Source organism: Miniopterus schreibersii (assembly GCF_964146895.1).
Source record: "Miniopterus schreibersii genome assembly, chromosome: 5".
Classification (NCBI taxonomy): Eukaryota; Metazoa; Chordata; class Mammalia; order Chiroptera; family Miniopteridae; genus Miniopterus; species Miniopterus schreibersii.
In genome coordinates this window covers 28,124,570-28,151,677 of record NC_138106.1, presented here as the reverse complement: position 1 = coordinate 28,151,677, position 27,108 = coordinate 28,124,570, and the positions used below count along the sequence as shown (strand labels likewise).

Below are 27,108 nucleotides of genomic sequence, written 5' to 3'. Positions count from 1 at the left end.
AAGGGGAGAGGAGGCCTCGAGCCGACACCCTGGACGGTACTGGAGTGGACCAGGCACTGGGCTCTCTGACATGAAGCACCACACCCCGCCTTGCGCAGCCCTCACCTCCTCCTGCTGGCGTCTACAAGCTGAAAAGGGCAGATTTCAGGGTTCCCTGGCTTGTTTCCATTGCACCGTGTTGGGCATGCCCAAGCCCACATTAAGTTCACTCAAGGACACAGCTAATCTTTACTAGAATGTGAAGAAATCTTAAAGAACAAATCAACTGTGGGCCCATAAACTTTTCAGCACTCAATTTGGCGTGAGGCGAGGCGTTACGGGCCTGGGTTGCTTTCTTTTTCAGTTGAGCATTCCTCTTCTCACTCGACTGAATTTATGGTTCTTGCTAATCTACTGTCATTCCACACCCGGGCCTGACCTGAGAGCACCAATTCAGCACCCAAGGCCCAGGGCTCTCTACTTCTGGTCAAAACTGCTCTCCAGGAAAGCACTGGATTTGCCATCAAACTGGCTCATGTACACACAATGTATCAGATCAGTCCTTCCCCAGTCCAGAGCTCCTAGTTTTGCTTCCATCTCCTCTTTCTTACTCGGAACAAAAACATGTCGCACGTCATCTACATTCTAGACCCCACTGGATCGGCCTATTCTCCACTCCTACTAGCATGTCGCAGGCAGCCCGGTCCCTGTGTACTGCAACTCTCCTGACCTATGCTGGACGTCTCATTTATCCGATCCTTGGTGAGCGAGGGCCTCCTTTCAGTTCTAGATTCACAAAGGAAGTCACCATCTTTGGGGGAAGCCCCGGCCTCATAACAGAAAACCACACACTCCTGCAGCATCTGCCTCTACTGCTCCCTCCTCATCCTCACTCACTTCCGAGAAGGGTCATGAATTTGGTTACAAGTCTAATAACAATGTATCCAGATGTTCTTCTGGATCCAATAAGGTTCCTGCTAAGTTCTGAAGACTGTCAATAACCTCTAACTTTTTGTCAGACTGTGAAAGGGCCCAATCTTGGAGAGCAGGGGTGAGAGAAGGAAGCGTGGAGGAGCATGTGAAATATACTTATGCGGCTACACAGCAGAGAATGACTCACCCTTGGCAACATTTTTCAAGATGTGTTAATAACTACAGGGACAAAGATATTACATATCAAACATTACTTCATTGTTTAAAATGATATTTGGAATGAAATATAAATATAAAAAGTTTTAAATATTTTGAGGAACATAGACTCTACTTTCCTATTTTATCTTCTGTTCTTTAAGTATCTACTTGAATATTATTCCATTACTCTCTAATTTAGAGTTTAATTAAAATTAGCTATTAAATAAAATTATAACATATTTCTTAATTATCTCCCTCCCCCGAAAAATGTAAATACTTTCCTGATCTCCTGTGAGTCACCCAAAGGAGTATGTTGGACCCAGTGCAATGACAGGCAGAGGCATTAACTGGCAGGAGTACTGTTTACCTCAGGGGTTCCCTCTCCTTATCACTAGGGAGCAGGAAGTGATCTCTTCCATCTGCTAACTGAACAGAGAGTGCCCTGAACAAGCAGGCCCTGCGGCTGGAGGAGCTGCACTGGGTACAGGGTCTGAGTCCTGTCTGACCACACATTTCTGGGGACATATTTACCTTCCTTCTCCTTCTACCCAGAAGACTCAGAAGGGAAACAGGGGCAGGAAAAAAAGTTACGTTGTACTTTCAGAGTTCATGACCTCATATCTTATAGCATACGTACTCAAACACACCATCTGTGCTATACAAAGATAAAGGAAAAAATATTTATTAATGGTTTCTCATGACTAAGAGAGTCAAGAGAAGCCTTATGTCACATGGTAGTGATTTTAAACATGTCCAAAAATTCTTTGATACTCTACCACCAAGGAGCAAAATCTATGGGCCTTTCCCTTGAATGGGGATGTGTCCGTGACTCACTTGTAACTGAGAGAACATGAAGTTGTGTAACTTCCCAGGCTGGGTCTGCGACGAAGCTCATCTTTTCCCTGGGCACATTAACTTTGCCATTCTGACTCCCTACTGGCTGCCATGCTGTGAGGGAGCCCCAGATGAGGTCCTACCAAAGCCACCAGTGACCACTAGACTCGTGAATGAAAACCCCACCAGAAGATATGAACCCCCAGTGAGCCCTCCCAGCTGAAGCTCCAGCAATTGTGGAACCCAGACAGGACATTCCCCGTGTCCTGTCCAAATCCCCCCACCCCCTTAGGAACATAAGAAAGTGGCTGCATTAAGCCAGTAAGTTTGGGGTAATTTGTTATGCAATATTAATTACACTCTTCTATTTTGATGTCTATATATGTTTACAGTATGAAGTTTTTCAGTAAACTTTTATAATTTCCTCCTGCACTACAAATACCGAGGAGGCAAGGGAGCGGAGGTGTTCATGCAAGTATACACGTGTTTAACGTGTGCCTGAATAAAGGCTGCTATTTTCCACATGCAACTTAGTACATGCCTTTCCCCCAAAAAACATCCCACAAAAAGTAAGGCCTCTCTGAAGAGATTTTAAAAATTATTTTTGTAGAAGGTAAAAATGTAAGCATATTCTTCAATGATAAAGGTAAACCAGTACCATTAATCAAAGGCAATCAGGTTACTTTACCTTACAGAGTTACATTTTAGACTGAATTAAGATTTTTCATAATGTTATCACCAAAAGTTGTAGAGAACTGTGGAGACATTTTAAAATACAGACATGCAACAGTCCTTTGAGGATGGTTTAGATATGGCCTAACTCAAAGCTACAGGAGTGAACAAATTAAAAAACTTTTCAAAGGGCTTCTACCTGTAACCTCTCTTTGGTATCTATTTATAAACACATAATGGAAAAAAGTTCCAGGGGAGAAATCAAGTTATAAGTGGGTATATGTCTATTTGAAAACTGGTACCTAAATATATAAAAAGAACTTGATTCATTTGCAACTAATTTTTAAAGTTAAAAATGTTTAAAAGTAACTGTTAATTTGTGAAACTATGTAACCAAAAAACTGAAAACAATTTTTTTCAAGTCAGTTTTCTTTTTTATTAACTTATGTATCTTTATAAAGCTGTCCTCAATACTTAGGAAAACGAATCAACTGAATGGGTTGTCTTCCTGTTAAGGAATTAACACATCCATGGCCAGTTCTAACATATAACTCACATATGCTCCAATTAATTCAGGCTAGTGTTTTCCTGCCAGGAGTAATTCTCTAGACTGTGGGGAATGTGGTTGCTCTGGCTAACATTTCCAATTACCCTGGCACTAGTGACCCTGGAAGCTGGTATTTCCAAAACTGGCACTAATAGATGAAGTTGGCTGATATTTTCAATTTACTTCAAATTAACAGTGTGGAAATGATCCTTCCTGTTCCTCTTTCTGTCACAAGAAAATGAGAGTGGCCAACACAAGGGTGCCAGAATCGATGGTGAACAGGCTCCCTCTGGTCACGTCACTTCTACTCTTCCTGATGTTTTCTTTCCATTGACCTCCTTCTCTTACAGGTTCTTTCACAGCCACGCCTGCTGCCTTCTCAATCTGCTCTTAACCAGGTTTGATAACTGTCTGCTAAGTAAGTTACATGAATTTGATTATCAGTTGTTTTGTGCTGTGGTCTATGGCTGCTGGATCCAGACATGGGCTGAGTGATTCTGGGCGGGGCACTCTTTGTAACAGGCATAGTTCAACCTGTCAGAAATGGCAAAGATAAATCAAATAAAAAATAAGGTTTACTAGCCAACTGAACAACTGCCAGGCTCGGAGATTTAGTCTGCTAGTACGTCTATATTTAGAAGTTGCTCTAGCACTGGCCAACCCTAGGCAACATCAAAGATAAATGTTGGCTTGGGAAATAAAAGAGCATGTATGTGCAGCATAACCATATATAAGAAGGGGTTCATAAGAGGGAGGCGGAGACACTCCCCATCTGGGTGGATTCAAAAGTTCCCTGTGCCAAACCTCACTCTCCCCTCAGTGATGCCTCTTTCATTTTACTGAGTACTCTGGCACAGAGGAACTTTCAAAGGTAAGAGTAGGGGGTGGGATAGTTTGTGGTTGCAGGCTTCTAAATAAATACTGCATTCATTTTATCCCCTAGCACACTAGCTTTTCTATTAGTGAGAGAGGCTTGGCTACCTGAAATAGGCAAGGATGACCAGATCCTCTAACTTAAAACAAACAAACATAATTTCCCTATATATCTCTCCGTATATGGTGGTCCATCGAGGTCACTGCTTTAAGATCAACATGTTGAGACTGTCCCAGTGAAGGGAAAGGAGAGGAGCAAGGTGGTGGTTTGGGACAGGCATCCTGTACTAGTCACACGTGAACTGAGAACTGAATGGGCTCAGTCCATCCACCAGACCAAAGCCCAAGGCCGCTGTCTCCCAGCTAGCAACGAACAAGCACGACAAACACAAGGACCAAGATGGGTATTCGTAACGTAGCCTTAGCCGGAAGCTCCCCACATATTCTGCTGCCCAAACACATAACTTCATCTCGCACACATGTGACAAATGGTAAAGAGCAGGGAGAGTGTGCAGGTGGCTGGGGCTGAGGTCCCTAAGAGAGAAGGCTCCTTTAGGCTCACCTCCGCCTTTGGTACCTATGGTCCTCTCTGAGTTATTCAATCTGCCCTGGCCTCATTTCCTTCAACAGAGCTACAGGGGAGGAAGCCATTCTCCTGGCTCTCTGAAAGCACTCCTGGTCATGGCAGTGAAAGTCTGTAATGTGGCAAGATACCGTCACTCCGCCAGTCACTGATTCGGCTTCAGGCACTTGTGCGAAAGATGGTTTCTGATGGACAGAGAGCCAAACAACCTGAGACCCCTACCCTCCAACCTCCACAAGGGCATTTCCTGAGAATGACCATGGGCCTGGGCAAGTAGCACCTTCTCAACATTTCAGCCAGACACTGGAAATGGGTTGAGGAATGGGCACAGGCCTTCCCAGTTTTCTCCACGGGACCAACATGATATTCAACCTAAGGCAGTGTGGTGCTTCAGACAGAGTGTCAATGCATGGTCCCCTCAGGCACTCTCTTCTCAACCCCTCTGTGAGATCAGTGTCACTCTGTCTCTTCCAAGGACAGCTGTTGTCTAACCTGAAAAGCCATGTGCCAATTCACGTGGGCGAAAAATGTTCTGAAAGATTATTAGTACTAACAGTCAATACCTACATTAAAGTTATCTGATTAATAAACTAGTTATCAAGTACCTCCTATGGGGCCAGCTCAACTGCTAAAATGAGCTAAGTTGGTTCCTCCTGAACTAGATGCCCAAGAAGTGACAGTCTGGGGCCTGCCTGCAGCAGGATTGCTGAGCACCACCTGGCTTGCTGGTGGTCCCCCGTGAGCGAATGGGCTCTACCTGCTGCTGGCCTTTTCTGCTCTATTTCAGATTATACATCCTTGATTTCCTTAGTATTTATTTTATTCTTAGTCTGCTGTGTTTTATAGCTGTGTTGGCTTATTAAGTCACCAGGAGAGTCAGATGTGAAATTCCTTTTTGGGCTAGCTGAGACACATGTGAGGAGGATTCTTGGGAACTCCAGTAGCACATTCCCACAAAGCTATTTTTCTGGTTCTTTTGTATGTTCCCTGTGTGTCATGCCCAGAAACTATGCTAATGGCCAATGAATATCTATATATAGCACTGACGTCCGTTTTTGTTTAGTGCAAACCAGAGACACTAATCTCAGGGTTCCTGTTTAAGTTCCCAACAGAAGAATGTCACATTCCTTTCATTCAGTCCTAATCGTTGACTTTTTTTTACCCCAGGTCTTAACTTGTGCTTAGGTGACATGAAAAAATCATTACACTGGATTTCATTTAATCTTAACCCACCTCTGAGATTAATGACATAATTTTTGAAGTGGAGAAACTGAGGCTTGGGGGTTTAAGTTACTTGCTTGACTAGTAAGAGACAAAACAGAGACTACTAATCCATGTCTCTTTAGGTGAACACCATGTCATTGATGCATCTCACTGATGTGAATCCGTGCCACAGATTCACAGCAAGATCGTAGGAGACCAGCATTTGCTGAGTAAACAGCTGCAATAGCACCAGTTAGTATTTCTGCATGGCACAATTTAATACAATGTCTAAGAGTAGAACTCACAAGTTTCCATAAATACTTCCTTTAAGGAATTTATGTTTTCTAAAATGGAAAAAACGTTCCCTTTTGACCATGAAGTTTGCCCCTTTACTCAAGTTTTTAAGGAAAAAGCCAGATCACCATCCCTTAAAACAGACTGACTAGGCAGGCATTTATGTGTAAATCTATGCAGAGGTTGATAATTCTTTTTCATAAAAGCCCATCCCTACACCAGAAACATCTATATCCTCAATCCTTCCCTCTTAGCTCCTTCTAGGGAAAAACCCCCACCTCTACTGTGTCATCCAGCAGAGAAGCAACAGAGGGGCAAAGTTGTCTTGGAAGGAGGGGATGGGGCAGGTCAACGGGATTAGCTCAGGGTGGCCCATAGATGGTGAGCTGTAAGCACAATTTCCATGAGAAATCTAGCATCTAAGCATTGTTCTGCTGCTAAAACAGTAAGAAGCTTTTCTCCTATTCACAATTCTGGATTAAATTAAAACAATTCATAAGAGTTTTTGTTGTTTGTCTTTTAAATCAGCACTAGGTGTAACATTCCAATCTAGGAGAAGGAAGAAACCATCACAAGGTTTCACACCTGCTTCCGGCCAGCCTTCAGAGCAAGGATGACGTGTAGATTAAGCATGGGGCAGAGGCATATTGTGAGCAGAAAGAAACAGAAACACAACGATGACTCTTCCAATAGTCAAGTAGAAAACTGCCTTGAAAATGGCCTGCTTTGCTGCTCATAACAGGGAGTCTCCTGGAGCAGCAAACAGTGGCTAAGATCTACAAAACTTTAAGGCTAGACAGCAGGCTCCAAGGCTCAACACCACAACTCATCCGAGTCAGCACTACGTGGGACGTGGCCAACCCAAAGGCCACACCTTTCCAAGTTATGAAAACTGATCTGTTTCAGGGGGAAACTGAAACTGATGCCATGGCTGAAAAGCTAAGGACACCTGTGCATTCCATTTTTAGTTGCTCATTACCATCTCACACTCACAGTTACTTCCCACATTGGTTTAAAAACTACAGGATTGCCTAGTTACAATTATTAATAGAGAAAAGTAGGCAGCTAACCCTCTTGAAGAACTCTCAGTGAGTGATTTCAAGTGAATTCTACAGAACAGTGATGTGACATTAATGGCAATGGATTTAGGAGAGGTGGTGTATCAGCTGTCTCCTGGGCTATAACGTTTCTGTTTCTGTTCCTCATTAGGGCCACACCTGCCTTCAGAGACCTGCTGATTCCCAACTTAGCTGAGAATTTTAGAAACACAGACTGTCAATCTGCCTTGTCAGAAACTTGACTTTTGAAATGACAGGATGGGCAGGAATGGACTGGTTACCATAGCTTATATTCTCATTGCCAGGAAACCCAATGGTACCATTTTTTAATTGTTTCAGGGAGACTGGAAAGGAGGAGATATAACATAAAGCAAAGAAGCTAATGGATGAAACAATTTGAGAAGCACAAGGCTAAGTTTGTTTCTTTATAGCTATTCAAAAATATAGGAAGATAGCATGACATTAGCTTTCCCAGCTATCAGAATAGGGACATTATCTTTCCAACATCATAGATCCCTAATACAACAGTGAACAGTATTCATATGTCATGTATATGAACCAAGAGGTATGCTCCATAAATGCTGAAAAGGTTAATAAATAGGCCAAACAACAGTGAAAGGGACCCCAAAATATTCTGTCAAGAGGGGCAATTCTACTAACCAGGTTTGAGACAGCGTAAATGATATAAGTGTACATAAACTGATGGGCTCACTGGGGACCAGAGAAGTCTAGTGACTGGATTAAAACTTGGAACAGAATCCACATCTCCTCATCACGGTGTTCTTTCAATTATTCTGTTTCCTAGAGGTACTTTACAGAGTTTGGGGTCCAGAATTTTTCTAGAAGGTGGATATTATGCCATAGAATGTAAAGGATTCCTGTGTTGGCAAAAGGCCTATGTAAAGTGAGAGTCAATTAACCTGAATCTCCAATGAAGCTCATTGGCAGGCATTACATGGTGGGAGAGGAAAAAGAGGAAAGGGAAAGGCAGAAGAATTAAGGTGGAAATAAGAAAAAGAGGGAAGGAGAACACGTGCAGGAAAGACACGGGGAAGGCTGAAAACAAACCACTTAGTATTTTGTGGTCACTAGTCCATAGTGGGTCCTATCGATTATAAACGGTCATCAGAAATAGTTTCTCCACTTCATCTGAGGCTGCAGCTTATCCTCCCAGCATCATGCCAGGGCACTTCCAATCCAGATTCAAAAGGGAGGAAGCCGACAACTGAGTCACCATTACTGTTTCCTGCAGCACCAGGGGTTTCCTTGGAGGTTTCCCATTCAAGTACTCAACTCCTCTGACACACAGAGGAGGGACACACACACACACACACACACACACACACACACACACACACACGCCTCCTCTTTACTGGTAAACTCTAACAATATAAAACCTCAAAATATGAGAAAAAGCATCAGGTCAGTGCAGCACAGCAACACACTTATAACAGACATCGATTCCACTCCCACTCATCCTCAGGAGGAAGGGAAGATGGGGAGGTGTTAACTACATACTCACAGGTCAGCCAGGTTCCTTTCCAACTTTCCTGACTGCCTATAAAAACCTCTTTCCACAAGGGCCATAGAGGTGGTTTCACCTTCCAATCAAACCCCCTTAAAGTGAAATCCACCCAATCTGTAAAACGTAACAGTTACGTCTGAGATTTCACCAATCTGTACACAGGAACTATTCACGAAGATCCTAAGAACAAAAGATCCTTGTCTTTGGTAACTTGCGACTCTAGCTGCTCAGATGCAACCCAGATGGGAAAATATGCTTCTGCAGAGAGTGATGAAGGGCCCCCTTTTCACATCAAAATTTCACCATGAGAATTTCATCTGATTTTCATTTTATATCTGGTTAAAATATTTTTTCCATACTTGACAAATTACTTTTGCCTAAGCCTAAGCCTGTGTTCTAAATCTTTCAATCCCCCTGAATTTAAGTCACAAAGACTAAGTAACTTGACTTTCTATTCTTAAAATCCTTAGTCTGTTTGCTCAACCACAGAAAAATAGACTAAAGCAAGGGTAAATGACTGAATAGAATTAAGATCTACAGCTACAAAAAGTACAGCTGCTTTTCAGAAATGAAAGTCCGCTACATTAAGTGTTTCCTGCCTGAGATTCTGTTTATAGCTTAGCAAGCTCAGAAATGCACTTGGTCACCATTCAGTCTGGAGTGGCCTCAACGTAAGGAGACTCCACCATGAATACCATTCCAAGGGCCTCTGGTGACAGAAACAGCAAAGGGGGTGTACCTGCTACAGGATGTTCTGCCCCACAGGGTATCACACATGGGTAGTGAGACCTCCAGGTACTGCTCCACTCTCCCACAGAGAGCACCCAACTGTGCAACAAACACCAAAGTGCACAAAGGGCATTCAAATTCAGTCAAGATGACAAAGCAATCAATTTTTAATACTAATTAATGAATGGCTAGACACTGGGGAATCTGTCTTTTCTTTCATTAGCATTTCTTGCAAATAAGCAAGAAAATGTGTTTTAATGCACAATTCTTTACACTACTTCAATCCTTCATTTTTCAGTCAATAACCATTGTCTTTAATTTTTCTCGACTTACATTCTTTTTTCTGTGTTTAGCAAATCTTAAAAAAGAATAAAAAAATAAAATGGTATTTGTCCAGGAATTTTATTTTTTAAACGGTGCTTTAGATGAAGATGAAAATATGCTTACCTCATCCCATTCCAAAAGGTAGTTGGTGATTTTTGAACCATTGTCAATTGGTGCCTAAAAAATAACAATAATAAGAGATTAGAGAAAGTTCACAGACATAAGTAATGAGCTACCCACCTGGTTCAAATACAATGTTTATGCTAGTGCTATTCTATAACCCTGGATAGCTCCTGTATTTCCTTGGTCAAACATGATCACAAACCAATTTTAATGTAATTCAACTGGAGAGAAAGTCTCCCCACTATTAATAAGTCATTTCCACGAATAGCCAAAGCTGCCTTCCCTACCACCTCTACCTTTTACACCCACGTGGTACGCTATTTCCTCTGAGGATACAACTTTGAGGAGGCAACTTTAAGTTCAAGAGTAGAGGAGAAATACGGCAGCTAAGAAACAGGCACTGCTTAGGGCCTGGCGGGACAGAGCTGACCCAGCTGGGTTCAGAGTCGGAATCTATATTTTCCTAACTTCTCCCACACAGGTGTTTTTTTTTAAGTGCTTAAAATTAGAAAGCCATTCTGTGGTATTAAAATTCGCCCCCTTCTTAAACAAAAATGGGATCCTCTGACTAGATTACCAGAGACTATTAGACCTTTACAAGTTAGCAAAAAGAAGTTTGGTCATTTGCTTTCCTCTTAAAAGCATGCTGAGGTCTGCTTCACTGAGAAAACAGGCTTTGGACAATGGGAAGGGGAGCAAAGAACTTTGGAGAAAAGAGTATTGTGCAGGATTAGACCTGTCAGAGGAGAGTGCAGCTTTGGGGTCCCTTCACAGCACCAGGGTAGTAGGGGAGGGTAGTAGGGGAGGGAGGCAGGGAGGGGGGAGGGAGGGAGGAGGGATGAGAGATATGCAAGAGACGGAGGGAAGGAGGGAGAGGGAGGAGAGAGAGAGGAGAGAGAGAAGAGAGGAGAGGTGGAAAGAAATGAGAGAGTAAGAGAGATGAGAGATGGGAGGGAGAGGGTAGAGAGAGAGAGAGAAACTAAGTAGTGGGGGAGACAACTGAAAAGGACCATGTCCCCATTGTAAAAATGCATCTAGGCCTGGCTCCTCCCCAGGAAAGAACAGGAGCCCCATAAAACTGCAGTGTCCTGCCTCTAGCAAAAGGCAGCCTGGCCACCAGAGCTTATTTGAAGCCCAGCTCTGCTGTTTGTCACCTGTGGTCTTATGTTAGCTGCTTAATATGAATGTTTAATTTCTTGTTCCAAGAATGGATGTGTGTGATAAGTAGTTGGGGGAATATATGTAAATCAACTAGTAAACTACTTGGTCTTATAGGAAGCACTCAGTAAATAGCAGCTGTTGCTTTATTATTGTTAATAAAACATCATCAGGGGCTCAGTAAACATTAGTTAAACTGATAAAGAAACACTTCTCCCTCACCTTTCTATCCTTCCTCCTTTTGAGTCATAATCTCTGAGTCCCCAAACCCAGATTTCACGTGAGGGCTGTATGTTCTATTGAACTGCAGTTTGAGGCTTTTGTGGAAAGGAATACATTTAAAGTTCGAAATAACTGATGAAATTAAAGTTTTAAAGAACTGCATTTATAATGGCTCATAAGCCTTTGGAGAAGCAGTGTTTTTAGTAGTTTCTTTTATGATAGCCTCCCCCACTGGAGCCCCTAAATCCTTGAGGGTGGGAACCCTGACTTGGGTTTTGTTCCACCCTGTCTCCTGTGGCTGACTGACAAGAAGACATCAGAAGATCCTGAGCCCTCCCAGTGTCTGTGGATTTAAGGGCAGGTAGGCAGCCAGAGCACTGTCCCCTGTCCTTGGGCCCCCAGCCAAACATCGTGATCAGGAAATCTGTTTTAAGAACATTTAAGTAAAAACTGAACTAACTTCAGAACTTTCATGTTTGCACATGATTGAAAGGAACAGGAGGTTGTTTCTCACACAATTAAATAAAGGGACAAAAAAAAGGTGAAACACTCTCTTCCTAATAGGAAAGCTTTTTCCTCACGTTGCTAGTCTACCTGAACTGCATCCAGGTTTTAAGCAGAGTATGTATCAGTGATTCCCAACTTTAGGTGAGACCCTGGGATCCCTCTGGTATTCTTTAAGATTTCTTATCTTTTCCCCAAAAATGAATTTTAATTCTTTCCTTAAAGATACATTTATATATGTATATGTGTAAATGTAGAGCACATTTAAAAATGGATGTATATGCTCCAAGAAATTAAATAAAGATGACCGATTGGGTGTTAAGACTCTGAAAAGGTGGGGAATCACTGACCTGGATTATCCCTGGAAGCCAGGAAGGAAAATACAATAGTTCAGATTCTGAGCCAGTTTAAACTTTGCCTCTGTCCAAATAACACACTCAGTGTTGGTCACTGGCAATAAGAATGCAGCTGCCCACAGGAGAAGGGTTTAGAGAAGCCCGTGCTTTGTTGCTGACCACTGCTCTCAATTGCTTTTATCAGCTTCCTAGATAAATGTTACCCTCTGGTATAGCAACAAAAAGACAAAATATTTCTTCACCAATAATGGATCTCACTATCCATTTCATTTCTTTCAGTGTTAGTGTTCTCCCCAAACACTGTAAATCTGTATTATCTCTACTTCTACAAATTTTACATTTAAATTATATTTTAAAATATCCATATACAGAAATAATTACTATAGAGATTAATAACATAATCTACTATTTTCTTGGAAACACAAAAGTATGACTGACTAATAAGCTCATGAAACTGGTTAAGGACCTCTCTTTGGCAAGAATTATTTGTAGCCAGTAAATTGTATTTCATGAGAACTGACAATTCGGACTTTTAAAAATAATTAGTAATACTGATGGATTTAAGGCCCAATAAGTAAAAATTAATGAAATCTTCATGAATGTAGTTTAGAATCCTAAACATCCTAGGTAGTTTTAAACAGTAAACATTTCAGAATCACCACTAAAAGAAGCCAACAGAGCCGTGAACCCACATTCTCTATAAATCTTTACAAAAACTTTTTACTAAAGTCTTCAAATGTCTGTTGAAATGAATCAGAAAGTGAGGAAAACCACTAGAAAATGATGAAATTTAAGTATCGTGTTTTATATCACTTATAATGTATTGTTCATGATCCTAAGAAGTTTACCAAATTCCCTTGCAAATAGAGATAAAGCTGGGTTTTGCAGTCCCCTCACCCACCCCGTTTTATAGACTTGGCAACTTTTGATATCATAATAATTTATTTCATGTAGTTTCTATGGAGAAAACCAAACACCATCACCAAACTGGAACAGTGCTAAAGAAATGTTTCAAATGGCTACAGACTTCAGACTTTTCCTGACACTTTGAGCTACCCACCTTCCACTGCAAGGTTAGCGAACTCTTGCTCCTGTGTGCCAGCTTTGGTGGGAAGGGGCACTCGGGTGCGCAGCTGTGGGTGGTGAAGCTAACTGGCTCAGAGCAGGATCCCTTTACCGAATTGTACATGGCATATACCCTGAAAACAAAACAGACAAGTACAGTCAGTGGCACTGGCCCATCACAGAAGACCAGAGTTGTTATCTAAGCTTTCTTCCAGGCCTTTCCACAGAGAAACAATTTCTTATGTGGTACACACCATGACCTTATTCTTATCTGGTGGTCTTGTCCTGCCCTAACCAGGGTCAGCATTTCCAGAGGATAATCACCCCAGCAGAGAACATGCTTCAGTGTGTTCTCTCCTTCTGCTAATGGAAAGAACCAACCACTCCCATTTAAGAGTGCAAAGTCTACTGACTGAAAAAGACTATGCTAAATAAGAAAATATCCTTAATCGCCAGAAAGGTCTCCAAATATACATTTTAAAAACCAACAAGTCAATCTCCAGTTGACTTTGTCTGGAAAAAGCTAAAAGTAAAGAGTTGGTGAAAAAGACAAGAAGCAGTGATGAGAGTCTAGAGGTTGGAGAGGCAGCGCATAAGTACAAACAACAGGGACATCTTTGAATAACTGCACATATTTAGATAGAAATAAGGACATTTCATACACAGAAACATGGTTCCTGGTGATGATTGCATCTCTCTCTAATTCAACAAAAACAATGTTGAGGTGCAGTTTACCCATGTGAAGATTTAACTCCTGCACCTGGCCAGAAGATTAAGATGTACACCTGCACATTAAAACACCTGGCTCAACACTGAATGTCTGTGCCCGGCATCTTCTGAAAAAACACATAATGTACTCCTTTCAAACAGCATAAAATGGGATTACGTTGATTTTTACCATCCTCCTTTCTACTTTTCCATTTTTTAAAATCTTCACCAGAGGATATGTTTTTATTGATTTTTGGAAAAAGAGGAAGGGGGGGAGAGAGAAACATCAAAGTAAAAGAAACACTGATAGGTTGCCCTCCGTAGGCACCCCGACAGGGGATTGAACCCACAATCTTTTGGTGTACAGGACATGCTCCAAACAACTGAGCTCCAGCCAGGGCTCCATTTTTTCAAATTGAGCATTTAAAAAATTTGAAAACATATTCTTTGAAAAAGACAACAAATAACTCTTTGCTGCCTATAAAAGATGAAAAGATTAACCATTGGAAGTTGAAAAATCCTTATCAAGCTCTTAATTCTTATAACAACCTTTTATGAGTTCCCACGAAAGACAAGAAATCTCAGACTAGAAAGGTGAAGTAAATTTCCCAATGCTATGCAACTAGAAAGTTGGATCAACTATACTCAGTTGTGGAAGAGCAACTGCTACATTGTATTGCCTGCTGTGCTCACTCATCCTGCAATCAATGTTTCTCTAAACACCCAAAATCCATTTTCCGTCACTCTACCCAATGAACAACAGCTAAAGATAACAACATTATGGAAAATGGGTCCTAATTAGGTGTGTGATTTGCAAAGTCCTTTTTACTCAAAGTCCATCACAAAAGATTTATAGAGGCCATCCAAGTCAAAAGTACTAAAAGATATAGAGGGTGGGGCAAACGTAGGTTTACCGTTGTTTGTATGGAAAATAATATAATAATAAATAATAATACTAGAATAAACTCTGTGTCTTGCATACTCACAACGGTAAACCTACTTTGCCCCACCCTGTAGTAAAATCCTAAAAGGTAAAATACATATTTACTAGATATTTGACTTAATTGCCTTATGGGAGAATAGACACCACAACATTGATCCAAACAAAGAATGCTTATCATTAGGATGCTCTCCACCTAACTCAATGAAAGAAATGCTCTTCTTCTGCACTCACTATAAGTAGACACAGGATAATATAAAACTGAATGGTAGAACTGGCAGGATCATTTCCAAGTACCAGGTCAGGCTCACAGGGAATTACTTAAAGAGAATCATAGAATGTTCCAGACAAGGGAAGGGTTCCAGCCTGAACTTTAATAGATCAGAATGGCTTATAGGTTACATTTGACCCAAGATATAGGGATGGGTGATGCAAAATAGTGTTTTTAAGTATTAGAGCCACCTATGAATGAAAGGATATAGGTGATGATCATCACAAAAGAGACAAGTAGACATTATGCATTCCTAATGAAAGATCATGCCACCATCTATGAAATCCTTGCCAGAAAAACCAAACCTGTATCTGATGAAGCCTCGTCACCACTTATAGGAAACACAGAGAGAACATATGCAGCAACACTACAGGGATACAATCAGCCTACTGCACACTGCAGAAAATTCTATAGGACAAAGAAAAAAATTTATTCCAACAAAAAAATTGCAAAGGAAGGAAAGGAAAAAAAAAAAAAGAGAAATGGAGGGAAAACCTATAGAGTAAAAGAAATTTGCAAGACATCAGCCAAACGGAATATTTACATCATGTTTAAATTCCAATCACAACAAACTAAAAAACCAAAATCTTCATTTTTAAGACAGCTGAAGAAATGAGAACAGTTTCTGGATTTTAAAGACATTAAGAAATTCATCATTTTTGTTTTGAATAGGTGTGTGAAAAAAGTAATATGGTTTTACAGGTGAAATAATATGATGTCTAGACTATATTCCAAAATAACTGTGTGGGCAGAAAGGGGGAAATGAGGATACCAAGAAAATAAGAAGTTGGGTGATGGGTATATGACAATTTATTATAGTTTTACTGTATCTAAAATTTTCTGGAATAAAAAGTTAAAAATTGAGCCAACACTGAAAAAAATCTTGGAGATCTCCCATTTGAGAAAAAAATACTCTGGCTTCTCTTAAAAGCTAGAGGTTCTAGCAACACTGAGCTGCATATCTGCATGGTAGTAATTAAATAAAGCTGAGAGCCCCACCTCATTAAGATGGGCAGATGCTGTCCAGTTCAGAGAACTCACCACTCCCTACTGTCTCCTCAGCACTAACACAGCTTTTTAGCTGCCCTTTACCCAATCTACTTTACTCACTTAGGTTCCCAGTAGGAATTTCAGTTTGCAATCACTAGGCATTTGGGAATCGTACTATTGTAGGACAGTTCCAAAATGTTCACAAAAACAGCTGGCACCAAAGATCCATCCAGATAATAGAGCAGAGGAAAAGGAGGTGGGGAAAGGCCTGCAAAGTACTACCCAACTGTACACAGTTATCTGGGGAGAGGTGGCCTCAGTCAAATTTGTCCTTTCCTTTTAATGGGATTCTTGGAGGAAGAAATCCATACTTATTAGGCCAGAGAAACATGAGTGATGGGAGCTCCTGACAGCCAGGGTGGGATGAACCAAGACAGAAGAACCTGTTGGCAGAAGTAAAAATCTGAGGTAGGTGAAGACGGACAGCCCTATGGGCAACATGGAGTTACTTCCCTTATCTTTAAACTCAAAGTATGTTATAGTTAGTTTAATTTAGCAGCCAATATTTGTCCACAAAGGAAACAAAATCCACTGTATATGGCCATATAAATGTGCTGCATATGGTACCTAAAATTTGACATAATATTTAAGTATCATGATTATATTGGTCATTTAAAACTGTTCAGCCCGGCCGGGCGTGGCTCAGCTGTTGAGCGTGGACCTAGAATCCAGGTGATCGGGGTTCGATTCCTGGTCAGGGCACATGCCCAGTTGTGGGCTCGATCAATGACTCATCATTGATGTTTCTATCTCTCTCCCTCTCCTTTCCTCTCTCTGAAATCAATAAAGATATAAAAAAAACCCAAAAACAAAAAAAAAACACCTGTTCAGTAAATAGATAGCAACTAATGAGTTTTACCAAAAACTTTTACATGAAAGAAAATTCTCTGGAAATACTGCTATATTTTCAAGAATGTTGCAATCACGTTTTCACATGATGGTGATGTGTTCTCTCTAAACAGCATCATGTGAAAGGAAAGTCCGTGAGGCACAATAAGTCAGCAAACAGTTCAGTTCCTTTTGAGTTTATCCCAGCAAAGAAAAACACATTTTTCTAACAATATAATTGGTCTTGTGTTAGGTTTTTTACATTGGTTTCAGTTTAAATACTGACTAAATGTTTATGAAACAGGTGCTGCAAGAATTTCCGAAACTTCCTTCCAGCATCTGCCAGAACATCTGTAACATACTAGGAGCCACAGTTGCTGGTCAATAACATGTATTGCATAACTCTGCACTGAGCTGCTCAACCATATTTTTGGAAGTGTTTCCTCACATAATTTTTCTGGGAAATGTTATTACATGATATCATCTCTGGGCAACTTCTTTGCCAAATTGTTTATGCCAATGACTGGAAAACTGCTTCAAATTTCATCATGAAATTGCTATCCACTCCATCACTCAAATTCCTGATTATCCTATCATTGATAAAAACATAAATTCTTGACTCCCACAGTAAAATGGTTATTTCAATGCCAGTATTAACTATAAAACTACTGATTAAAAGGGAAATATGCTTTTCCCTTTATATATATATATAAATATTTATTTGTATAAATAAGTGAATATATAAATGTTTATGTATAGAAACTTACATATTCCTGTGTAAGTCTTATAAAAATAAAGTTTATTTGTGTATATATGTATGTACATATGCACTGGCTTTTTCTCACTCCTCCTTCTCAACACATAATCTATCTCGTGCACTCACATGAGATTTCAAATTGGTGGTTTTATATAATACATAATGCAATGCCCTATATGAAAGCACTGAATAAATAAACTTTGACTATTAAAAATTGATTCCTTTTAAACATTCCAACATTAAACCAAAAAAGAGCAATCTGTGTAAGAACTGGGTAACAAATATAAAAGTGGTGAATTTAATAAAAATCTAATCCAAGACCCAACACCTAAAATTGTGCTCAATCACCAGGAGAAAACAACAAAACAAATAATGGCTGAACAGGGGTGTAAGCAATGACGCACAAAAATTCAGAGCAAAAGAGAAAGAAAAAATCTTTAAAACCTGAAATGTCTCAGGATATAATTTTCCACGTGAGATTTGGCCTAAATGGTATGGCAAGTGCGAATCTAAACAGCCACAGCCACCTGACTCGCAGCACTGTCTCAAGGATGCCACTGGTCTCTTAAAAACTTATTCGCAGTAACAGTGAGATCGCAGGAAGAAGTGAAGAGCCGTTCTTGCCTAGAAACTGATGTCCAGCACCTGACAGGACGCCACGACTGAGACTGTTGCTTATAAAACGTTTACATATGTGATTAGTAAACTCAGACAACGCTAACATGTGGGAGGGAAAGGTGAAGATGAGAGAGAGCATTACATAAAGATACCGAGGAGCCGGTGTGAAGGGGACGCAATCAGGCTATCAACACCCAAGGCAACAGGAGGTATCAGAACAGAGCCCCGCGGGAGACTTCAGTGGATGATGGGAGAGAGCAACCTTTCATTCTACAGAAGAGTGATGCGAATGAAGACTTCTGCATGCCTTCATCAAAACGTACAATATTAAAAACTGGAAGAAAATGTAGGAGGTTTGGTGCTGCTAAAATAAATGTGTCCATTTCCATCACTGGCTTCACAGACATCCACCAGGGAAATACTTTCTAAATTGGTAATGTATAAACAAATAAAAATAGCAACGAATATAATTGCTCATTTTTGCAGCTGAACAGTAATGGAATGGAATTCTTTTGTAGCTTCTGTTACGGATATTTAGTAAGGAATTTATTTCTACATAGCCTTTTGAGACCTTACAGGAGACAATGAAATTTAAAACTGTATTTGAAGCTACTGTGTTTGATAAAAGTTTATACTCTTGGAACTAAAACTTTGAGAATGTTAACTGAACTGCACCATAAAAAGACATTTTGCTTCTTTTTGTCAGTACCATGTATGGCATATCTTTATCCCAATGAAATAGTGGGTGATACAGTCAAACTATACACAGGTTCAAAGAACCTGCATCATGAAGTCCCTTTTCTTTTCAGTATAGGAAACCTGCAAGGTTGGAAAAACACAACAAACAAAAACCACATTTATACACTTTACAGGTTTATGATAGATTTGCATACATGTCATTTGCTCTCATACCATCTTTCTGAGGCTGGTATCATCTTCACTTTATGAATGAGAAAACAAGGCCACAGATATGTAAATGGCTTGCTAAGCACACACCTTTACTAAGTGACCAAGCCATTAACACCAAATTCCAAGCTCTGCCCATTCTCTTATCATGCTGCCTTGCCAAAGCAATTCAAGGCAGAGGAAGCTAAATCTGAGTTGGAAGTGTTAAGACTCTCCTCTAGTTTGAAAAATGAAAGACTGTTTAAGGAAAGAGAATGAATGATCTATATGGACTGTGGACTAGGCAAGACAAGAGAATTTGGACTGCAGACATTTTTCTTAGGAGATAATTTTTTGAAATACTAAAAGATCACAGATTTTCTGTCTCTGGCAGGCAGAGAGCTAGACCAAATAATAGTTGGTGGTGCCTCAGGCTGCCTGTGTGGTATCATGCAGGTGTCATATATGTCACAGTGCGGGAGGCCCAGATGTGTCAGGAGAGAATCTAGATCCAAGGCCTCTAGATAGTAACCACCTCATGCTTCTATTCCTTTCAGGGGATCCATTAATTATTCCTTTTATTTGCCCAGAAGTTCAAGGTATTCAAAAGACATGGCAGTAAAAATAAAAAAAATAAAAATGATGAGCAATTGTTCAAGGCTTAGCTTCAATAAAAGTGGTTAAATAGAAATGAAGGGAAACAGACAGGATAGTAAATAAAGGGCCAACTCTTTATGACATTTAAATTTGTTTAAAAAGATACTGTCAGCTCATGAATGAGCAGGAAATTAATAAAGTAAACCTTTAGTAAAGCAATAACAATAAACTGTTAAAAGATGGAGAAGTAGGAAACATATGTTACCCACAATGACTAATGGAGCACATTTACATGGCTCCCTATCCGTGTTCCATTTTCTGGTCCATTGTTAAGTCGACCATTTGACAGAATGATTCAACTATTTCTTTTATCATTCCACATTCACAAGTTACACAGATCTTTTTGTTTGTACAGACTAAGTGAAAAGTTCAATATGTTTGGGCTAACGCTAACTGATTCAAAACCCAAAAGTTTTGATTTAAACAGGAAGAGATGGTTGCAAAGGAGTTCATCTAAATACTACAACAGCTAAGCAGAAGTACACTTTATGACTGAATTTAAAACACCTTGCTATTCCTTTAAACTTAGTTTTAAACACTTGTGCAGCTAATAAGATATTATAACCGGAGTGCAGCCCTACTTCTGTATCTTTCTTATTGAGAAAATCGTGATATAGAAATTCTGTGGTTGACCAAAGTTAAAACAGTCAATTCATGACAAAACCACATTGGAACTCAAGCCTCCTAATAATTAATATATGTTTTTCCTGTTAGGCTACCCTGCCTCCACTCCACCACCAAGGAACATGTGGTATGAATTAACCTTTGGAAAGTATAATAAAGGATGTGTGCTTAATGCTTGCAATTTAATTACACAATCATTATATATATGTATATAAGTGAAGAAAAGAGAATGTTGTTGTGTATTCTATTAGATAAAATTACAATTTCCAGTCACCTTAAAAATTAAGCAAAATAAAATTTTTAATTAAAATTAAATTTTTAAAAATGTTTATGGATCATATTCAGAAGTCTGCTTATTTGCAAATGGGTGTATGGATATATCTTTAAATAATCAGATGAACTCAGTCAAAATCCAGAAAACACTTTCCATGTCTATAGTTGGCTGGGTTTCTTCGTAAGATTAGATAGCCCCACCTTCCAGAGTAGTCACAGTAGAGATTCCAGAAACATCACAGTAAGATTACAGGCTATATATCAGACTACACAGGTTCACTGTTTTGCTAAATCAGGTTAATTCTTGATAGAGATAATTTGATATTTGCATTACTTGTCTTATTTAAAAACCAAAGATCTAAAGGTGTTTTTGTAACCTGGGAAGGACTTATTTAGTCACATGGGTTAAACATATGGTTTATACTTATAGTCTATAATAGTAAAAGATTCATTTGTTTGATAGAAAGAAAATATTATACATTAAACCACACAGTCCAATGGGTTTTAGAAGACTATATAAAATATACTTTTATAAAATAATTTTGAAAATTGTGTTCAATGTATCACCTACTTTTTGTTGCCAAAAGCACTTCTGTGTACTCCCAGCCACGATGCTCGATGGCAGAACAGAAGTGTACTCGAGAGTGAATGGAAGACAGATACTGAGCCAAGATGTTGCAACTTACAGTTAGGCGGGTACCCCTAACCACAAACTTTTAAATAGGGGCACATGATTGATTTTAGCAATTTGAATTCTCTAATACAGTTCAGCTCTCATATCCCAACTCACCTCACATGATAATCGGTTGCTGGTCTAAGATCTTTCAGGTTACATTCTAATTCTTCTCCACTGCAAAGAAAAATCATTCATTAGTCAATGATATTAGCTTCAAAAGTAAAACAGGTTTTGGATTTGGGTTTCATTGTCATGTGCCAATAATGATTCAAGAACTAGTATGTCTGATTCTGCCATAAACCAGAAATAAACTTTCCTATTTGGTATTACTATCTTTCTGAACTAGAAAACGAGATTCCTTTTAATGATGTCATCTGAAACATGGAAAATGGCAAGTTAAACTTACTAATAAAATTCCAAAAGGTCTTATCACTTCTTCAAAGTAAATACATAAAAATAAGTAGAGAAGTAAGCAAGCAAATTAAGACAGACAAGATGAATGCAAATGTAAATAACTGTACCATCTGTCAACCTAAGGCAGCTCCCAGATTCACCTTAGCAGGAACCCCAACTACCTCACAACTTCTCAACTATCCTGAAGAAATCTCAATCTGCTTCCCTCACAGATCAATACCACTAAATAACTCTTAGATAAAATAAAACCATTAATATAGGGTGCCTCTCAAAATGTATACACACTTTGAGTGATTATAAAGTCAGTGTTTATTAACATATAGTTCATTGTCAAAATTTAAAAGAATAATTTTTTTGTTAACGCCTGTTTTTAAACTGATGACCATCCTGCTCCAGGCACTGCTGATAATGAGAAACAATGGAATCGCAAACATCAAGAATCATTTCGTTTGGTATTTGTGTGCCCTCAATTTGTCGACTGTTGCCAGTTTTGTACCTCAAACTTTATCTTTTATGTATTCCCATAAAAAAGTCTAGTGGATAAATTTTCTTTGTTCAAAGCTTAGTCTGGTTTCACCCATTATTTTAAATCAGTTAAACCTGAAAACGAGTGAAAATTAAGAAAGTTATCTGCTAGTAAGGTGTGTATACCTTTTTTGGGGGGGGGGACACATCCTAATATGCTACTGGAAGTTTGAAAATGCAATTGAAGTACAACTACTGCGTTTATAATTATCTGAAGTGTGCATACATGTTTTTAGGAGACACCCTGTATTATCAGAAGTTGCAACGGAAACTCAATCATGAGGAAACAACATAAAATAAGCGATGTTCCATTAAAATTTTTTGGAAGGTGAGGGGGATGTGGAAGGCACAACTGTATTCTTTAAAAATGTCTGTCATAAAACAAAAGACATACTGTGGAACTGTTCCAACTTAAAGAAGGCTAAAGATATACGCAATATTGGACCCTAGACAGGATCCTGTCCTACAGGGGACACAAATGCAAAATCAGACATTATTTAGATCAACTGATAAAACTAGAGTATGCATGATCAATTGACAAAAGAATTGTATCAGTGTAAATTTACGAAGTTGTTAACTGCACTGTGGCTATATAATAGCAGGAGAATCTGCGTAAAGGACATACATATATTTCTTGATATCTCTTTATGTTTGCTAAGTTTTAAATTATTCCAATAAGAATACTTTTTTAACGTTGTAAACTGGAGGCCAATCTCCACACCTTGCTTAAGCAATGTTGTTTGACCTGTACAGTATTTTTAAAGTTTTTTTTTTTGTTTTTTTTTTTAATTTGCTGAATTAGTTTAACATTAGGAAAGTTTACATAACAATTCAGATTTTCAGTATTTCTTGGGGAAAAAAATTTAAAGAACCAGCAAATCTAGGCCTGCATTCCCTTCTGGCAACAACCTATTTTAGGTGGGGACAGGAGCTCTCCTGTTCACCTCATTCCCAACCTCTGCTTCTCTCACATTACCTGCCTCGTTCTTCTGGGTGCCTGAGGCTCTAGCTCCTGCTGGCAACAGTTATCTGGCATTGATAGACAATATCTACTTGTTTCTTGGTGGGTCTGGGGGAAACGTGGCTCTGTATTTCTTTAAGGTCTCTACCAATTCTGACTTTTCAAAACTGAACCAAACTGTTGTGAGCCAGAGAAGGAGTTAGGATTTAATTTTCAGTACAGTGAGGAATCACTGACGTGTTCTCCACAGGGCAAGGATACGGTCTGACTTATATTTTCTGCACTTTGGAGGCTAGGTTGTAGGAGAGCAAGAGTGGATGCTGGGCGTTCCAAGGAAATTCCTGTAGGAGTTCCAGGAAGAGACAACAGGAGCAGGGCAGCTAGAGGAGTGAGTGGCTACAGGGCTTCCTTCCCTATCCCCTCCCCTTTTCTTGGTCCAGAAGAAGACATGCCTCTGGAGTAAGTTAAGAATTAGGAACAGGGCCTGGAGACACAAAGTCTGCAGCACTGATGCTGCAGTGGAACTGGAGAGACCCCAGCAAGTGGAGTTTGTGTGGCCATGTTACCCTGGCATCCAGTCATTCCAGGGGACACGCAGGGAGGGCACTCAGACAAGTAGTTAAAATAAGATGGACTCTGATTTCCTGCTCTGCAAACGTGACCAGTCCCCGCAATTACAAAGGAGAAAAGACTTGACCCTAAAAACTATTTTTATCGCATTTAGAACATGGCTATAAACCATTTGAATGGTTAATACCGCGGAGTCCATAGGACAGAAAATAATCCCTTATTCTGTGTGCTAAATGTTTAAGCATTTAAGAAAGCCTTGGCATAAAATGCTTTAAAGTAATTTTTACTACAGTTTGGAAAACTATTGAGGAGGATAAGAATTATAGTAAAGTCCTTGTTTCATATGACCATGAAATCATATTGTAGAATTTTAAAAAAAATCCTCACCTGAGGATATTTTTTCCATTGCTTTTCAGAGAGTAGAAGGGGGAGAAAGAGAGAGAGAGACATCGATTGGTTGCCTCCTGAACACACCCCAACTGGGGCCGGGGATCGAGCCCGCAACTGAGGTATGTGCCCTTGTCCGAAATCGAACCCAGGACCCTTCAGTCCGCGGGCTGATGCTCTAACCACTGAGCAAACCCAGCCAGGACCCATACATATTGTAGAATTTTAAAAAATAAGACTACTGAAAGATCTATGTCTAAAAAGGGGTAATTGTATGAGTGCATAATGTATATAAAAACTAAAAGTCATGCTCATGTTTTTCCCTGATAGACATTAATGGAAAATTTTCATTAATTCTATTATGACAAACTAACAAAATGAAACAATATAGTTCACCAACACCAAATGGCTCTATAATAGTCATTTCTGATTAATTACTCTAGACAAAATTAACTCTTGACATTCTAATTATCACTAATTCTTAAAATGGGCAATTTAAAGGGAAAACTAACTGCAAAGCCTTTAAGTTTTCCTTTGTTTTCTATTTTCCTTAATGACTACAGTTTCACTATTTAGCAGCAGAGAAGTACATGAAAATATACACCACCTGTAAATTATCTTGTATTTTCCATCTCGTCCTTTGTCTGATAAGGCAACCTCATAACTGTAGGGGAAGGAAAGGCCACTGTGGGGTCCGCATGAGAGTCCAACAGGGGGAGCCCAGGACAACACAACTGTTCTTGCCTGAATATTAGAAACCTGAGGAAGAAAAACATGGACAAAAGTATTCATATCCATTTCACAGAAATCAAACACTACTTTCAATAACATTTTTGTGATTATTAGTAGTGGCATCAAACTCACTCAGCTTTAATTCAAGGTAAACAATTTTATTTGAATGACAGCAAACAAAAGCATCATGTATGGTACTCTCTTGTCAAGTCCTAATGTCCAACATATAGCTCCTGTGACATCTGTCCTCTTACACAAACTTTCATCTAAGTCCTATGTAATTCATATCCAGTCCTCCAGAAAGTAAAACAATCTGTGATGTTTGGAAATTTTTTTAAAGGTAAAAAGTTGCGTGAAAGATCTCAATGATCGAGATGCCCATTACATTATGTGGAAGGAGTCATATCCACATGTACTCTCCAGTAGCCTCCAAAGCCTCGCTCGGTGCAGAATTATCCTGCAAAGCTAATATAGTAAGTCCTCACTTAACACTGTCAATTAGTTCTGCAACTTTAAGTGAAACGACATATAACAAAACCAATTTTACCATAGGCTAATTGATATAAACAAGAATTAAGTTTCTATGGCATCTCATCAATATTATAAAGGAGAGATGTTGAACAAAGCGAGGTTATTTGAGGACCCCCTGTACCTTACATATCATGCTCCTTTTAAGTCCTGAAGGCTCGCAGGATAACCCAGTGATGGGGGAGTGGACCCAAGGCCCAGGATGACGAGGTAGAAATCTTTGTGGAGGTGAACAGTTCACCTCTCCAAGCTCCTCTTTTTGGTTTAACCTCTGCTTAAAACTTCATCTGAACACAGCAGTCTGACTCTAAACACCCCAACTTCCTCCCCTTACTTAGGGCTTCTCTGAGGCATGTTCTGTACTGTCTGCCAGCCATCTTCAGCAGGACTCCGCCCAGCTGCCCCAGCTGCAACCCACTCATTCACAGACTGCACGGGCTTCCTTCCCTTCCATCTCAAGTCCTCGCTCTGATGGTGCTTCCTGGGACACCTCCCCACATACACTATTTGCTCTTGAATCTTTGTTTCAGAGTATGTTTCTGGAGAAATCCAATCTAATGCATGGTCTAATTATATAAAATTACTCTATGAACAGAACTTTAATGTTCTAATTTTATAAAGGATATATTGTTGCTCTCTGGATAACATATTAAAAAACAACTATGAGTTAATATAGACTCTAGAGTTTCATGTTCAAATTTTACAGCTGTAGAGTATTAGGCTGTGGATGGAGATATGTAAACTATTCAATCACCATCTTTTTGTCACTATCTGATCTAGATAAAGAGTACTGAGATATAACATAAAATTATTTAAAAGCATGAATAGTAAATATAAACATTGAGTCTTCCTTTTCAGTCTGTCACTCATTCTACTTTTAGCAGAGACTAGCAGTCCCTGTCCCGCTGTCCCCCTCCTATGCCATGGGGCGGTCTCCTTGCAAATCCCTGTGACTTAGCTTTTAACTGTCTTGCTTTCTTGGCTTTAGCAAACTTCTTTTAGACCGAGTACAAATGTTGCCTTTGCTTATTCTTTTAATCATCATTCCTCACCCTGTGAGGGGCTATGGACACAGAGATGATTTATATATGATCTTTACCTCAAGGAGCACCAGCCTGGTGGAGAGAAACAGATGTGTAAGGGAAGCTGTGGCAGATACATGGAGCACACAGGGATCCACAGCACTTGATCTGGATTCAGAAAAGGTTTCTGTACTGTCCTGCCTGGTACCCTGCTCAGAATCAATCACAGTTTTCTTTGTGCTCTGGCTACATTTTGCTGGTACCTGTATTTGCACTATACTGTGCTTTGCTTGGTTATTTGTATGTAGTTCCCTGATACATTTTAAGGCAACATTTCTACCACATACACCAGAGTATTTGCTGAATTCCTTCATATACCATCAACGAGTAATCTTTAGGTACTAAGTATTATATTTGATTTTTAACTTAAAAAGAGATATTTTGCTATGAAAAGTTCACTTTATAATATAAAGATGGCTGATTAGGTACTACTGGGAAACAT

The 27,108-nt window shown here is 39.5% G+C and overlaps 1 protein-coding gene across 4 annotated transcripts in view; it reads right to left on the bottom strand.

The window, feature by feature from the left end:
- Positions 1-27,108, bottom strand: part of FNDC3B (fibronectin type III domain containing 3B) — a 292,074-nt gene that overhangs the window by 48,953 nt on the left and 216,013 nt on the right. For all 4 annotated transcript variants that reach the window (XM_081137956.1, XM_081137958.1, XM_081137959.1 and 1 more), the window contains exons 8-11: positions 24,932-25,083; positions 21,582-21,641; positions 13,176-13,314; positions 9,876-9,929 (exon numbers count right to left, since the gene is read on the bottom strand). In XM_081137956.1, the coding sequence (XP_080994082.1) occupies positions 9,876-9,929; positions 13,176-13,314; positions 21,582-21,641; positions 24,932-25,083 (405 nt within the window). The remainder of the gene's footprint in view (positions 1-9,875; positions 9,930-13,175; positions 13,315-21,581; positions 21,642-24,931; positions 25,084-27,108) is intronic.